Source organism: Parasteatoda tepidariorum, chromosome X2 (genome assembly GCF_043381705.1).
Source record: "Parasteatoda tepidariorum isolate YZ-2023 chromosome X2, CAS_Ptep_4.0, whole genome shotgun sequence".
NCBI lineage: Eukaryota > Metazoa > Arthropoda > Arachnida > Araneae > Theridiidae > Parasteatoda > Parasteatoda tepidariorum.
Window position 1 is genome coordinate 47,412,322 of NC_092215.1, and position 17,870 is coordinate 47,430,191.

The window sequence follows — 17,870 nt, forward strand, 5'->3', positions numbered from 1 at the left end:
AGAAAACAAAAGAGAGCAATGCCTATTAAAGAAATAGACAATGCATTAAATGTAGTTTACACAGAATTTTGATATCCGCTTCATATCATATTTGTATCATCATCAATTTTAGTAGGATCTGTGCTAACTATATGGAGTGACAAGGACAAAATAATTTTTTTTAAAAATGCTTTATAAATATTTTTTAACATATCTATACGTTCTTAGAAATTTTGACACCTATAATTTGACTTGATATTATTATCAAAGTTCTATTTTGAACCAATAAATTATAAGAAATCATTAAATTGTCTAGGAAATGTCCCCCTCAAAGGCAGCTATTAATAGTAATTAGAAAACAAAGCAAAGAAATGTCTATTACAGAAAAAGAAAATAGTAAACATTAATTCTGGGCTACACTGAATTTTTTTAGCCCCCATATCATATTTGCATAATCATCGATTTTAGCGACACCAGTGCTAACTATATAGACTTACAAAAACAAAATTAAAAAAATTTAAGAATATTTTTTAGCATATGTAGTATGGTTTTCGAAATTTTGACACCTATCTTTTGATTTGATATTAATATCAAAGATCTCCTTTGTATCAAATAATTTTAAAAAATAATTAAATTGTCTGCCAAAATGCTCAATCAAAAGCAGCTATTAATATTAATTAGAAAAAAGAGGAGAGCAATGAAAATAATCAAAATAGATAATAGTATACACCAAATCTAGGTTACAAAGAATTTCTTATCCCGCTCCATATCATATTTGTATCATTATCGATTTTAGCGACATCTATGTTCACTCTATAAAGTGACAAGGACAAAATAAATATTTTTTTAAACGATTTATAAATGTTTTTTAGCATATGTTTATGTTTTTAGAAATTTTGACATCTATCCTTTGACTTGATATTAATATCAAAATTTTCTTTTGAACCAGTAAATTATAAAAAATCATTAAATTGTCCCCCAAATGGTCTCTCAAAAGCAGCTATTGATAGTCATTAAAAAATAAAAGAGAGCATACATAGAGTGACAAGGACAATAAAAATAGTTTTAAAAACATTTTATAAATATTTTTTAGCATATTTACGTGTTTTTAGAAAATTTGGCACCTTTTCTTTGATCTGATATTAAAATCAAAGTTCTCCTTTGAACCAAAAAATTATTAAAAATAATTGAAGTGTCCACAGAAACTGTCCCAAAATCATCTATTAATAATAATTAGACAAAAACACTGAGCAATGCCTATAACCGAAATAGAGTATAGTATAAATTAAATATAGATGCACAAGATTTTATTACCCGCTTCATATCATAATTGCATCATCATTGATTTTAGCAACATTTGTTTTGATATTAATATTAAAAAAATTTTAAAACAAAAAAAATATTAAAAAAGTAATTAGCATGATGTCCAAATTACCTTCTCAAGCTCAACTGTGAATAATATTTTATTTTTTTATTTACCGTCGTTGAACAGCCGACCCAATTTTTTGGGTTTACGACTACTTATGTTCAACTCCGTAGCCTTGTCATTTTGAACCCAATCCAGAAGAGAAGGGAACTCCTGGATCAAGTATTGGGAGAAATTTGACTTCGTGGAGGACTTTTTGATGGAACTAATTCGCATTTGCGTTACATGGAGAGGAAGATCACGAGAACCTCCCACGGTTAGCCTGACAGCAAGGGGACTCTAACCCATGATCCGTCTACCATTGAGGATATTTCACGTCAGCACTGTGGTCGGTGCAAACCGGATGCGGAATTCGTATCGACCAGCCATGACCGGGATCGAACCCCGGTTCAACTCATCATGACCGGGATCGAACCCCGGTTCAACTCATCATCCTGAGCAACTGTGAATAATAATAAGAAAACACAGCAGAGCAATGCATATTAAAGAAAGAGACAATACTATACGTTAAATATAGACTACAAAGAATTTTTTAACCCGCCTTACGTCATATTTGCCTCATCATCGATTATTGCGACATCTGTGCTATCTATATTCGCGATCGCAACACTCGAATACGCCATCTGGGGAGAGACCGGTTTCATGCCTTTAGCCCTTCTCCCTTCCCTTTCCTCCTCTTTTCAGTTGTATAGGAATGTACTACAATATTTTTCCTTTTCTTAATATTTTTCCTTTTTATTTAATAAAAATATTCTTTAAAATTTCAACGATACTTTTCTTTAGAACTATGTTTAATGTAGTTTTCAGTTCCATATAGTTTTTCAAGTTAAAAGATTTTGATCTATATGAAAATCAAGAGAGAAACTAACGTGCTTCCTTCCTCTATGACTTTCCACACGCTAATGGGGAAAGCATGTGAAGTGTTGCCATAGGAAAAGAGTTCTGCTCTACGCCACCTGCAGCCCATTTCGATCGCCAATAGTGATAAGGACGAAATACTTCTTTTTTTAAAAATAAAAATAAATAAAAAAAACTTTTATAATTGTTTTTTAGCATATGCTTATATTCTTAAAATTTTTTACACCTATCCTTTGACTTGATTATTAATATAAAAGTTCTGTTTTAAGCTAAAATTGTTTAAAAATCATTAAAGAGTCCGCCAAATGACCCCTTCAATACAGCTATTAATAATAACTAGAAAACAAAGGAGAACAATGTCTATAACCAAAATAGATAATAACTCTTTTGAACCAAAACATTATGAAAAATAATTAAAATGACAGCCAAATGTGTAACCCTCAAACGTAGCTGTAAATAATATTGAGAAAACAAAGGAAACCATGTTCGGTATCTTAATACTCTTTTTGTGACTTATAAAACAACAACATTATTGTAGATAATCTAACAAATCACAAGAAACAAAAAACAAAAACAAACAAAACAAAAAAAATTTATAATCCTTTTTCGAAAAAATAGTATGCTTAGTAAATAATCGAGTGAGAAATTTCACTATTAGGTAGATCTTTCTAGCAATATTTAATCGTAAAATGGCGTTTTTCATAGTTGAGAGGAAAATTTTGAGTCGGGACCTCTAGGGAAAGAAGGACCTACAGTCCCTGGCCAAATTATTAGACACTCTATAAGATTCTATGTAAAATCCCAATTATAGGGTGATACTATACAGCTTTATTGTTTTTATGTGACTGAAACCGGTTTGCACTTGTTTACGTTACTGCACTTGTTACGGTTGTAATTTGTTAAATTAGACGATATATCATATAAATTTGACAATTTGATAAATTAGATGATATATTATAAAAATACAGAATATTTATCATATTATTATATTGTAATATCTATATCAAATTATTAGAGGCACTGAAGTTTTTTAATAATTACATGTTTTGCACGTATGACAAAAAAAAAATAATAAATAAATACGTATGACAAAAAAAGAAACAGAAAGGGAGAAAATATGCTTTATAATACTTATCTTGAAATATTTTCTTAAAATCTTAAAATATTTTTGTTCAGTTATATATAAACTATCGAAAAATTCTGATTTTTAAGGCTTTTAAATTTTTAAATTAAAAAAATAGCTCTAGGTTGTTTTGGGACTTGGTACTTTTTTATTTACATCGCTCTAGAGCTGCACAATGGATGGTGTTTTCTACACTAGGGAGCGCTGCAAGCTCGGGACTGCCTAAATTTCCGGGTTACTGTTTCAGTTGCATTTTAAAGCCATTTGGCATCATTGTGTTTTGAGATTCTTGCAAACAATGCATTTGATTACTTATTACTTATGTTTACAATGCTAACAATACTGTTTACAATACTAAAAGTGTTAACACTAACGTAAGATGGTGCACAGCTTGCAACACGAACAAACAGTAATAAACAAATGGAAAGAGGCCAAATCAAGACTGCCAAAAAAGCGAGTTATTCAAAATCTAGCAACCATGTCACCTTTTTTAATAATAAATAACAAAATAACTAAAACAAATTTTCACTCCAAACTTCTCAGAATTACATAATAACATTAATATCTTATGAAATACGGCAGATTTCCCCCACTCCTCCCCTCTTTTCAAAATATATGCTAAAATTTTCTTGCATATTTTTTTTTGCATTTTTATTAATATGGATTTTATTTTACAAATTTGTTTATCGAACTTTATCTGCAATACCGACATACTGCCGATATTGCAGTAAATATCGATAATACCATTATGATTAGTTCGATCGATAACAATGTTAAAGATAAACTTGTGAATACTTTTCCTAACTTTCACATTGCATTAAGAATATATTTGTCGATTCTTGGATAAAATGCAGAAGGAGAAAGATCTTTCTCCAGATTAAAATTGATAAAAAATTATTTGCGTTCAACAATGATCGTTTAGCATCGCTCGCACTTATGTCTATTGAATACGAAATTTTGCGTAGTCTTGGAATTCGACAGCTAATGCAAGATTTCGTTGAATCCAAAAATTGCGAAAAAGTAATATATTAGATCATAAGATTCTGAAAAATAATTTATTACCGAAAAATATTATATTTTTATATGTTTCTTCATATTTTTGTGCAAAATACACTTGTTGTTTTTAAAGCTAAATTATTTTTGTCAACAAATTTTTTTCTCCCAAGTTTTTCGTAGGCCCTAGGCACGTGCCTACTGTGCCTATAGGTTAATCCGGCCCTGATGACATCCCATTTTACATGGAAGACACATTCACACATTTACCACGCATACGCAAATTGTAATCTTGACTTGAGCCAGAGCACGATCTATCTCCAACCCAGTACCCCAGAGGTACTGATTTTGGAGTTTTTGAAGCTGAAAAAAAAATGATAACTTTAAAAAAAATTCTGAAGTGTAGAGAAAAAAATATTTCTTTGGGGGTGGCAAATGGTTCCCTAAACCTCCTATTCAACGATACGCCTATGGTTTTCGTTCTTCCTTCATCGATATCGAATTAGTGAGAAAAACCCTTAATGAACCATTCGCACTGCTTGCGAGTGCCTTCTGGGCCATTCACATTGCGTGCAAAAAATTCACAGATGTGATTGGTGAAATACATTTACCTGCGAAAACCTCACAAATCAGTTTCTCGCTGGGATCTTAGAATTCATATGTGCGGTTTTTTTTCGTATGCCGTGTGAATGCTCTTCTAGATCTCCGTACGAATTTTTAAGAACTACAAGCAAGACGAACTTCTCACGCATGCGCGAATTGCATGCGTGATAGCATATGCAAATTGCATGCAGTGAAAATGCTCCATTATGAATACCAGCCCTACTAACCTCTACGAGCAAGACGAACTGCTCACGCATGCGCGAAGCGAATTTATGATCGATAGTATAATTATTTAACACCAGATGTCGGGTTCAACAGATGGTATAGTCATTCATAAGTTTGCATACACAGTAAGCGTCAAGCTATTTAAACTTGTACATAATGTCTTTATGCTGATCGCTATGATCTTAGTATTTAATTTGCATCGTATATTTATAAATTACTTTTCTCAATTACATGGCTAAAAATGTAGATTCACCCTTATTTGTAGGAGATGTATACGATCTTGCAGCAGATATTGGTAAAGAATTTGAAAAATTGATTGACGCCTGTGGAACTGAAAATATTCGTAATCTAATGACCAAAGTTATAGTGACTCTTGAATATTTAGAATCGAGCACTGTTATAGTTGATAGACTTCAAAGTGAATTACTAGAAATTAAAGCTCGAGTTGAGCAGCTTGAGTACGAAAAATTGGAACGAGCTGAATTCAGGAATAAACTTGATCAGGTGTGTAGTGTGAAATCTACTGTCACTACTACGTCTTAGAGACAACCGCACAAGGGAGCCCAAAAAATTAAAAATAATATAAAGAAAGAAATTAATCCCCAAAATAAGAACTGAAAGAGCAACATTTCCATCCTCTGCTCAAACCACTGTACTATTATTCAATATATATAAAGTACAAGAACCGATTAGTTGACAGGCTCACGTTTCGATACGGAATGTCAACAAAAACTAACCATAAAGAGATGATCTCTTAACCCTAAGTCTCGAAAAAAGATCTTTTACAAAATTTCTTTGTATTGCTTAATCACTAGCTCATTTAGGAAGTTAATCAAACATAACTTACACTAAATTATAAACTTTAAAATGAAACCACTCTACTAATTCAATTTATTTAAAGTACAAGAACCGATTAGGCGACAGGTTCACGCTTCGATATAGAATGTCAACAAAAACTAACCATAAAGAGATGATCTGTTAACCCTAAGTTTCCAAAAAAAGATCTTTTACAAAATTTCTTTGTATTGCTTAATCACTAGCTCATTAGGGAAGTTAATCAAACATAACTTACGCTAAATTATGAACTCTAAAATGAATCTTTCACAAAATCTCATTTTTCTATAATATATGATTACGTTATGTTTTACTTTTTTTCCTCCTAAAGGAAAGATTTTAGTATCGTGATCTGCAGCACAATAATCGCCTAGTCTTGGTAACTTCCAATCAATTGGAAAGGTGTAACTTGTAGCCTGAGAAACCTTTACATATTTTTTTAATTTATTTTTTAAATGCAAGTTTTAAATCCATTTGGCCATTATAGATATAGAAATAGGTATCTAGATATGGATGGCTGTTTCTACATCTGTTAGATCATTGTGTGGAAATATTCCCTTTCTAAAAGATAATTTTCATACAATTTGCAATTATTGTGAATAAATAGGAATATCAAAATTTTTTTTAGTTATTTTATTCTGTTAATTTAAGATAATGACAATATTACTTGTTTTTTGCAAGCACATGTGTGCAATTCATATAACATTCTATAGTGCTTTTGCGGAAAAGATAAACAAAATAAGTTACCAGAGTTTTGTGTAGGTTTGCCACTTTTTGGAATTGTGTCTGAAATTTTTATTTTTAATGAATCATGATGATAAAAAACAAGTAGAAGAATTATTCTGTTCTTTAAGCACCAATGTTCACAAAAGTGCTCCCTCCCCCCGAAAGAAAAACACTATTTTTTTTTGGATTGGGACATGAAAAAACCCATTTTTATACCCACCAAGTGGAATTTTTCACTTTTATTATTTGCAATTATCAAGCCAAATTGTACTTTGAAATTATCACCTCATTGCTTTATAAATTATCAATTTAACTTAATAACTTTTTATACAAAATTTTAAGAAGCAAAACATGTTTCAGCAATCTGATTTTTCCAAACAAAATTATGAGGAACAAAGGAACTAAATCCATGAAAAAAATAAAGTATGTGATTAAAAAAAAAGCATGTTCCTAAATTATATGTTAATTGTCTATAAAATAAATTATGTGTAGGTAATATGCATACACATAATACTTGAACTGTTCAGGGTTTTCTAAAATACATTATATTATGTGTATTCAATATGAATAAGATTTTTTTTGTAGACAAAGAATTTAGAAATAAATTTTCCAGTTTAAGAAAAATTGAGTTTGTTAAAAAAAATTAGACCAAAATAGCCTCAATTTTAATTAAAGATCTTTGTTATTGACTGAATCTGTTTCTATCTACGGTATCTTTTGCAAAAAAAAATCTGTAATTAAAAATGAAGTTAAGAATATTGAACTTAGAATTTGGCAAAAAGCCATAATTTAGAATATCAGTTGAAATCCAAAACAATTCCTGAATTGCTGCTTCTCTAATGACAGCTGGACTAGAAATAATATTTTCTAATTTTAGGTTAGTTCAGTTTAAACTTTGAAATCCCTTAGCAACTGAATTGTTTGTATTTTGTTTAAATATTTCAATAATATTAATAAGAAATAAAGAGAGACTTTCTGATATTTTAAATTTTTAGTTTCATTAAATTGTCATGACACCCGCAGTTAAATTTAAATTTTAACAAGTTCCAAAAATTTCTTTTATTTAATATTTATGAATCTTATTAGATTAAATAAAATTAAAGTGTTCATCAATAATTGTCTGATCTCAATGTATAATTTTTTAAAAACTGATTCTCAATATTTGTTATTACTCAGGTTTACGGAATATGTTTAAATGAGTAAAAATGGCCACGCGGAAATTTTTGGTCTAAAAAAATTTGGTCTTGACATTTGCTTTTATTTTTGCAAGGATATTTTATTTACTTTATAGTTTTTTAATTTGCTTTTTTTTTTTCTTCATTTGAAGTAAAACATTCAAAGTCTCATAAAATGAAGAACATAATACAACATTGCAAAGAACTATTAATAAGTGGACTCAGTTGAAAAAAAATACTTGGAAAAAGGAAATTAATTATTAGAGATGTAAGAATATTGGGCTACTATTTAGGTAGGCCGAATAGTAAATATCGACTATTCAGCAAATATTTTTAGCCAAATAAATTTTATATAAAAATATTTTTTTACATAAATTTAAATATATTTATTAAAGAATAATATTAAATTGCATTTAAGTATGCATGCAGTAGAAAAGTTCTTGCAAATATTTATTTGATGTTGAGTTGTAAAATTCATATGCTGACATGAGTGTATATAGGGATATCATTTAAACAGAATTGCTTATCGTATTTAATATTTAAACCATAAATGAATATGATTTTATTGTTAAATATCTGATTATGTTATGTGCATACATAAATATGTAATTATTAATGATAAAAATATTTATCAAATTATTTCGTAGAATGTTATAGGTTAAAAATTTTCTAACTGTGATGTGAAAACGATAGTTTTTTAGCATTTTGCTGCAGAATTCTAATCCGTTTAGTTTCAAACACTTTTACTTGCTTCTGAAAATGACATTTACTTATACATTACTTGCAATATTGTTTATTCCAGTTAAGTAACTAAAATATAGCTTGTTTTTTTTTTACGAAAATTACTTCAAAAATAAGTATTTAACATTATTGCAATTTTTAAACAAAATTCTTTTATTGAGGATAAATCCCACAGCTCTGTTTATTTATCTGTTTTGATAAATATTATGATGTTGGTTCATAAGTTAGCACTGACTGTCTAATTAGAAATAAACAAGATCTAATCTTTGTTCCTGTTTGCTTTTAACTTGAAAACATCCAGTAATTGTCTCTTTTATTCTATGTTTTCTTATTAATACATCTTATTTTATTACTTTATGCTTTATAACCCTTAATATTTCATGTTTAATAAATGTATTATTTTTAGGAGCTAGAAATTATTGAAGAAAATTGGAGGAAGGAAACTTATCACTTAAATTCTCTGGTTGTAAAACTTCAAAATGAAAACAAGCGTTTAAGTGTTCTTATAACTGAAAAGGAGAAACATGCACCTAATGATTGCAAAGGTGTACTTTTTGTATTACATAATGTTCTTTAGTGCTAATTAATTCCCAAATTATATTCATGTATGATCTGTGTATAAAATATTATCTATTGGTATCTGTACTTTTATAGGGTTCATAAGTTAAAACTTTCAAGAAAAAGTAAATTCATTTTTTTTAAAATTTTAGTTCAATATCACTTGGGTATACTGATTGGTATGGTAGTACTGGTACACATGTTGTACCAGCCTCAAGTAAAATGTTAAGCTACCAGGGATTCAGGAACTGTAGATATCCTATTTTTCTATTTTCTTCTCTTTTGAAAACCATCTTTAACTTCATGATTAATATATTTTTTCCGGGGACACACACTCCGGAATTCCACATTTTTTTATTGTAATAAACTTAAAATAACACTGATATTAGCCACAAGAAACTTTTCATTTCAAATAAATTTGTACATTTGCAGTTTTTTTTAATAATATCTTTATATGTTTAGATATAAATAAGGTTATATTTGTAATAATTTCTATTTTATTTAATGAAATACTTTTTTTCCCTTTCTTGTTTTCCCAGTGCTTTTTTTGTTTTCTTTGTGTTATCTTATATATGTGAAAGAGGGCTAGTATGGACATTTCTTACAAATTTGTTTTCGATCTGAACTTACAAAGTTACCATAATACGTTTCAGTTAATTTTACGATAATAATTCTTTTAAAAAAGGTTGTTTTTAATCACACTAGCTCCATTATACAGAGTTAGCTTGAAAAAACTTCATAAATAGTAATTTATTACAACTTGATAAGGCATATTTAAGGGTATAAATTTTGAATAAAAATATTTTTTTCAATGTAAATTTAAATTGAGTTATTGAAAAGATAATGTCAAATTGTATATAAGTATGCATGCATTAGAAAAAGTGCTAATATCTATTTAATGTTGAGTTGTAAAATTGATATGATGACGTAAGCCAAAGAGAAATTAATTTAAATTTAAGCCTTATTAGAGAATAAATCATGAGGCTTTTTAATTAAAATACTAATTTATAATTGAGCATTTCTCTATACTGACATTTTGAACACAAATCAATGCATTTTACTTTATTATTCAATTTGATATTTGTTTTATATTTCATTTAAAAAAAAATGTCATGTCAACTTTAAATACTCACTGAGATACAGTTCTTTTAGTTCTACCAGTTATTGGTGATAGAAATTTGGTAACTATTTCTTCTTTTGAGATTTCAGAAATGTTTTTTTTTTCTTCTGGAAAATAGAGAAATTTATGATTCGAAAAACCAAGTTCATCATTTTTTTTAAAGAATTATACATCATAATCTCCATATCTATAGACAACTTCCCCTTTACTAGCATAATGCACAACACTTAAAAAAAAAAGAAAAAGTGATTAAAACAGTCATTAACTCTTATTCAGTTAGCATTGTCAAGAAGTTTCAACTTTATCTCTCTCATTTATATTCTCTAAAAACAACACAAAATGGATTCATACAAAGGTTTCAAACTAATTTTTTATTTTATTTAAGAGAAAAACTACTATTTGTAAGGGTATATCATTCTAATTTAGAAGATAAGTAGCATCAAATGTGTTACATTTGTAACCATTTTGTGTGCCTAAACTAAACTACTTTAACTTTATTTGCCATATTTAGAAAGTTAAAAATCCAAATTCTCAAAAAAAGATTTACAGTAGAGAGCTGAATATCCGAACTGCTCGGGACCGAACAAATTTCGGATAATGAAAAGTGCGGATAGTTGAGAAGTTGTTTAAAATCTAGTTTAAATGATTATTATTTATGGACTAACTTCCCTTCACACTTTTTCTAGGCTTAGGACTGGTAGTACTATCTAAAATAGCTCTGGCAACGTTATAAATTTTTTTTCTTTCAATTTTTAAATATTTTTTTTAAAACTTTTTTTTTTCATTTTGAATTATTTTGTATCATATTTAAGCTTTTTTAATATTTTTTTGTCAATTACTGATTTTACCCCATTTTTCTTTATTTTCCATTTCAAAGGAAATCCAGCAAAGACTTGTTTCAGAGAAGATGCTCTTTTTTGAGCAGCCATATCTCATATTCTTTTTAAGCGAATCAACTGAACTGGATCAACACCATTTTGACGTTCTAGCCAATTCATTGCAATATCTAATGAATTGCATGCTTCTATATGAGAAGTTCCACTATCTTGAACTTGATCACCTACTTCTTCCTCTTGGTCTGTGGAGTTCCGATTTTCATTCAAAATTTCAGCAACAATTTTCATCGTCATTTAAAATTTGAAATCCTGGGTCATTATCAGTGTTTCGACACCAGTCTTCTATTTCTTCTGCTGTATAACCTGGCATCTTTTCATCTGCTGGTTCAGAAACTTCAGTTTCGTTTGTTTTTCTGTTAAGAATTTTATTCCAAGATTTAAGATTCCAAGCACTGTAACCACTAATCATTAACCATAAGTGACAACTACCCATTCCCCAATTGTAGAACTTCACCACTTATCTATTCATAAACTCCTTCTGCATTTCAACCATTATAGACTGTCAAAATAAAACTCGCATTCTTGGAAGATAATTTTCAGTTGAAGCTGGCTAAAGGGGTATGTAGGTTTAACCGTATAACAATACATGTATGTATGGCTACTATAAGAAAACTGCTAAAAAACGTTGTAAATTAAATATGGTCTTCGGATGTAGTAGATATTATTTATTCTTCTAAATTTAGAAATATTGTCTGTAAGTTAAAAAGTATTCTAAACTTCGAAAAAGGAAGGAAAAAAAAAAACGAATTCGGACATAGTTCGGGTAATAAGGGTTCGGATTATTGGCACTCTACTGTATATATATATATATATAAAGAAATAAAAATTTTGTGTCTGATTTTTTAAGCATTATTTTAATTAGGTACTATTGGCTCAAATTAATTTTTGAAATGAAATAAAATTATCAGCAAATGCATACAATATTCTTTAAAATGTGTATTTTTATATGCTTTATAAATTGCTAATGATAAATTTTTTGTTTTTGTTTTGGTTATACTTTTTTCTAATCTTATAAATCATTTGTCATTGTTATTATCTAACTAATGGTAAAAACCATCATCACATCAATTTTGGCCTCAAATGTGATATCATTCATTACCCAAGAAAAGGTTTTAAGGTAAACAACAAATAACACATTTTGTTTTAGCACTAGTTATTGACTAGTAAGCATATAATAGCATTTATGTATGTAAGTGGAAATTTATTAAATTGTTTTCTTTTCTTTTTTCCCTTTAGTATTTATGTCTGATGAAGAATTGGTAGTGGTTCAAAAGCTAAAAGAGCTAGCGGAACAACATCGAGCACAACTGATATCTAAAGATAAAGAACTTTTGGAAAGAAGCAATGAATTAGAAAAGGTTTTGTTTCTTTTTCAAAAATTATTATGTAGAAGATATTGTTTAAGAAAAAAAAGCAATGTGGTATTTTTGCATTCTGGAATTTTATAATTTTTGTGAAATAAATATTATAGAGACTTTAATTTCAAAATTAAGCTGATTTATTAAAACTATTAGACTTTTAAAATGAAAAAAAACCCACCGAAATTATTTATTTTTATGGTGAGTCAATTGTCCCTATCTAGCCCAAGTTAAATGTACCATTTTTGAGTAGGGATGAAAGACTTCCACAAAAAAGTGGATATCCACTTTTTTTCTCCAAATTTTTGAAATTTCCGACCATGTTCCAAAAACTAAATTTTGGGGGAGTCCAATTAGAGAAACCCATGCCGCCGAACAATAGTCAGCCTTGGAATGAACTTTTCCCCCCTGCAGTAGCCTCCTGAGAAAATGTTCGTCAGAAGAAAACGGGTGGTAACGAATAGAACGTTACAGAACCTTCAGAAGAAAACGTCACTGAGAAGTAAACGAATTTTAAATATTAGGAACTGCGCTGAAATCTGTAAAAATCGTGATTCTTAATCGGACGATTTTAATATCAATCATCAATTTTCATATTTAACTGATTTAAAAGTTACGCGTTGCGATTTTTTTACGCAATTAAAAAATAGTGCTAGCAATTCCCATTCATTAAATTTAAAAATCCAATATCGCTATTTGTATTTAAGCGTTTTTAAAACACAATATCGCGATTTGTATTCCCTGCGTGTTTAAAATCCAACGTCGCTATTCATATTTACGCATTTTTAAATCCAATATTGCGATTCATTATCACGCAGTTGTAAATTACGTATTTTTAGGCTATTTAAAAATTAATCATTGCAATTTGTATTCACATAATCTAAAAATTATGCATTGTGTTTCTTATATACGCGATTTAAAAATTCAATATCGTAATTTGTATTCTTGTGTTTTTAAAATCTAACAGCGCGATTAATATTCATGCGATTTTAAAATCCAACCGCGTGCTTCATATTCCCGCAATTTTAAAATCCAAAATCGCGATTCATATTCACGCGATTTAAAAATCTAATATCGCGTTTCATATTCACATGATTTTGAAATCCAATAGCGTGATTCATGTTCACGCTATTTTAAAATCCAGTGCCACGATTCTTGAAGGAAGTAGAAGTAAGTTTTTTCTTGAATTAGTTACTGTGAAGATGGGATTCATTAGTAAGTAATTTAATAGTCGTGCCTTCCTATAATTGCTTAATCTTCTTTAATATAGTAGTGGTCAAAATTTTAAAATTATATTTAAGAAAAATTTAAAGTTAACTACCTAAATGCTTCTGCCACTTTAAATATTAAATAAAAATCTCCCGGCATAGTTAAAAGTTGCTCTTATAAACTATCTCATCAATTTCACAGTATCATATAGAACCCTCCCCCCCCCCGCTCCTTCCAGTGACCTGCATTGTAAAAGTTCAGCTTTTTTTTATTTTTGTCTACTTTCATGCCTGCTTTGAGCTTGATTTTCTATTCTTTTTTTTTTAATCCTTTACTCTGCTAGAATACTTTAGTGTGGGGCTGGATTTTTTTTACAATTTCAACTTGGATCTTTGTTTATACCTGTTTTGGTAGTTGAACGTCGACTTGTCAGGGGGGCAGAGTGGTTGCAATGAATTTTATAAGTAAGGAGTTAATATATAGTTTTCTGTAATGGTAGGTAATTAGGTTATATTTATATTTCCAAGTAATTGTTAATTTTAAACGTTTAGCTGTTGCCTTCAATTTTATGTAAATTATATCACAGTATGAATACGACTGAGTGTCCGTTTCTAGCTCTCTTCTATTACCTGTTAATCGACTGTTATGTTCTATGCAGCAGCCTGATGAATTACTGAAACCTTGCTCTGTACAGCCATTATGCCGTCTTGTTTGATGGACTTGAACCCATGAGTTTCTTTGAGATCTGAGAGTGTAAGTGCCACATCAAATCAACAACTGACATACTCTAAAAAAAAATACCTATGAAGTCACCCCCCCCCAATTCTGACAAAAATCGCTGCATTGTTGAGGAAAGTGAATAAACGATACTAAAGAAAATGCTCGGCGCCGTAAAAAAAACCCAACTATATTTGGTTGTGTATTATTAAGTATAAATCACAAAAAAAAGTGAAAGTAATTATAGCAAAAGAAAGTAAATATAAGCTTTTATTAGTAAATCTAACTTAAATTCTACTACAATTCTTTATTTTTGAATCTTGCTATGATTGCAGCACATGCAAATAGGTAAAAAAATCAAAAATATGGTCAACAAAATATTTTATTAAAAGAAATATAATTTATTTAGTTATATTAGTCAGAATCGGAAAAATCCATCGCAAGAAATATCAGATTCATCGTCCAAAATAAGATCAACACACTCTTCATTCATTTTCTCAGTAACATCATTATCTATAGATTTATATTAACTTCCGCTAATCAGGAATTAAAAGCCCATCTTTGCTTCCATCTAATGCATTGGATATATCCAACTCAGTATACCACAATGCTTAAAAGAGTTAGAAATCGTCTCTTCGGCGATGGCTTCCTAAACAACTGACACAAAACCACACATCTTGCCGAGTTGGCCTTTTTAGATTCTACGCAAGGTTCTTTTGTTTGTTCCTAATGAAGACCGCCCATTCTCTTCACAACGTACTTTTAAAGGGCACCATCTACGAAGCATCTGGCTGAAGAAGACTTGTGCACCTTGCCGGAATCAAAACTATATATGTGTCCAGGTTTTTTAATTTTTCAGAGAGACTTGAGGTTCTATGAATTGAGGCCCGATCTAAGATAATTAACCTCTGAACGTCTTCCTCATTTGGACCCCAAATCCTGGTTAGCCAACTTCCCGTTAGGTTAGCCATCATCCATTCATCGAGAGAGCAGGTAACCTTAACACTGTGTGGAATTTTTATGTCTTTTAGCACGCAAGATGGGATGCATCCTTTCTGTTACTTTAAAATCACAAATGCGGGGAGTTTATGTCCAGATGCAGTTGCTCCTAGTGTAACTGTAAATCCTCACTGTTTATGCACCCGCGGTAAGAGATTCTTATGGTGCTTTTTCTGACAATATCATTTATCCAAGCGTATGGTTCATCAAACCTCGCCATGGTTTGATCCAAATTCCGTATATTATGTGGTGTGTGCTCATTTTTCATCCTCAATGAATGGATAGCTGGAATGAAACTATTTACAGCTTCCACGTGATCAGCTGGCAACTTCTGGCTTTCATTAGTTCCTCTTTGCATCGAAATACCGTACCTTTTTTTCCATTGTTTTATGTACATCGACGATGCCTTGAAATCTGATAGTTGAAGACTGGCTTCTATATTCAAAGCTTCTTCTAGCATTCTGTTGAATGCAGCAAAGCCATTTTCCTTTCTTTTACTAAAAATGTGAAGAGGTTATCATCTAATACCTCAGATAAAGGTTTTCTGTCAGTGATCAATTTCCACACTTTTATCTTTTTCTTTTTTGTTCTCTATGATTGTTAGCCCGTAAAACTTCTTTAGCAATCCACTCTCTATTTCTTTTTTTGTCAATGCCGAATTGCCTTGAACTTCTGTCTATTATGGAATCATTTTCCTTATGCCATCGGATGACTTCCAATTTTTTAGAAACAGTGTAAGAACTTATTTCAAACATATGCTTGTTGCAAAAATCTTAATAATGACTGATTCTAATCTTCATGAACACGCAGAATGTTCAGTCTCCACCCCCAAAGTATTCAGATTTTCTTGCGCTTTTAGAACAATTCTAAGAAACAATCATTCCCTTTTACTCTTTATCTCATTCTACTCTCTTTCTATTTACATTTTTCTTCCCCCTTTAGGACACTTCTAGGAGTGACCCCTTTTTTTTAACTCAATCTTTTACATTCAACTCTTCCACCCCACCATAAAATTGTCCCCTTTCTTGCCAGTGAGTGTACATACCATTTAAGGTGATCTTGACCTATATGTAAATGGGAGGAAATGTTGACCAGGTGTGCAGAGGATTGATTAATCATCTTCCTTTCTCTCCCACTCATTGTTCATTTATGGTCTAACATTAATCCTCTACTCTAAACATCAGGATAACTATTTTTTAGAAATAAATTCATAAGGAAATTCTTAAAGTAAGAACTTTTAAATTGTGTTGTAAGGAAATTGAAGGTGTTTTTTAATTTTTTTATACTGATTGGCAATCAGTATTTGTGTGAAACTACAGGGGGGCATTTTCTCAAGTCTAGGCCTTTTTATCAATATTTTACAGTAAAGCTATGGCTTACGAGATAGTGTAAAAATAACAAAGAATCCTAGTGTTACTTGCAATAAAGAATCATAGTGTTTTTTGTAACATCAAATTTATTAGTTTCAAATGTATTTCTTTGATAAAAGCATTATTTTTTCATAAAACTTTATTAAAAACACTTTGTTGTTATACTTGTTGACCCCCCTTTTTACTATTGCTATCCATTGTGAAGTTATATAAGTTGAAGTCAGCACACTTTGGTAGTCTAGGTTGTTTCTTTTCTAAATTTCTAGACAGCATTCATGGTCCTAGCTTAACGGTGAATATTAAAATAGTTTACAAAACAGTTATCGGATTTGGGTAATAATTGAAGTTGATTTCAGATCAATTATCATAACTCATGGCCAAGTTGTATTTAAAGTGAACTACCGTATTTTTCGTCGCAAGCGCCGCACCTCGATAAAAATGAAATTTTTTTAAAAAAATTTATAGTAAGCGCCGCAATGGCGCTAAAGCGCGTATATCAGCATCCTTTTAGAAGAGACCTTTAAATTACCATTTAGAATATCTGTATAATAAAAAATTAAATTTTTTTATGCATTTCATAAAGTAAAGTTTTAATTTCTGAATTATAATAAAAAATTTCTTTTTCAGCAAAAAAAAAAGCAACAAAAAAAGTTTTCTCTTTCAGCAAAAAAAAAGAAAACAACAAAACTAAATAAAATAAAGTTGTTCTTACCAGTTGGCACCGTGCCAAAAAACAGAAGAACAGCAAAAAAATATTTATATGTTCAGTAGCTGAATTAAGGCTGAACTGATTACAGAAATCCGTAAAACAATGTAATAAGAAAAATAAAATAAAAATTTATTAAAAGAAAGATTTTAAAATTTATTACCGTTAACAATTTGAGGAAAAACTAATACATAATAACGAAACAGCTAATAATAACGAAATAACTAATAATAACAAGAATAAGAAATAACTAA

General features: G+C 29.7%; 1 protein-coding gene across 2 annotated transcripts in view; it reads left to right on the forward strand.

The window, feature by feature from the left end:
- The first annotated feature begins 5,279 nt into the window (after nucleotides 1–5,279).
- LOC107457563 (RILP-like protein homolog) overlaps nucleotides 5,280–17,870 on the forward strand; it is a 37,685-nt gene continuing 25,094 nt past the window's right edge. For both annotated transcript variants that reach the window (XM_016075743.4, XM_016075744.4), the window contains exons 1-3: nucleotides 5,280–5,711; nucleotides 9,090–9,228; nucleotides 12,494–12,615. In XM_016075743.4, coding sequence (XP_015931229.1) covers nucleotides 5,439–5,711; nucleotides 9,090–9,228; nucleotides 12,494–12,615 — 534 coding nt within the window. In that variant the 5' untranslated portion in view covers nucleotides 5,280–5,438. The remainder of the gene's footprint in view (nucleotides 5,712–9,089; nucleotides 9,229–12,493; nucleotides 12,616–17,870) is intronic.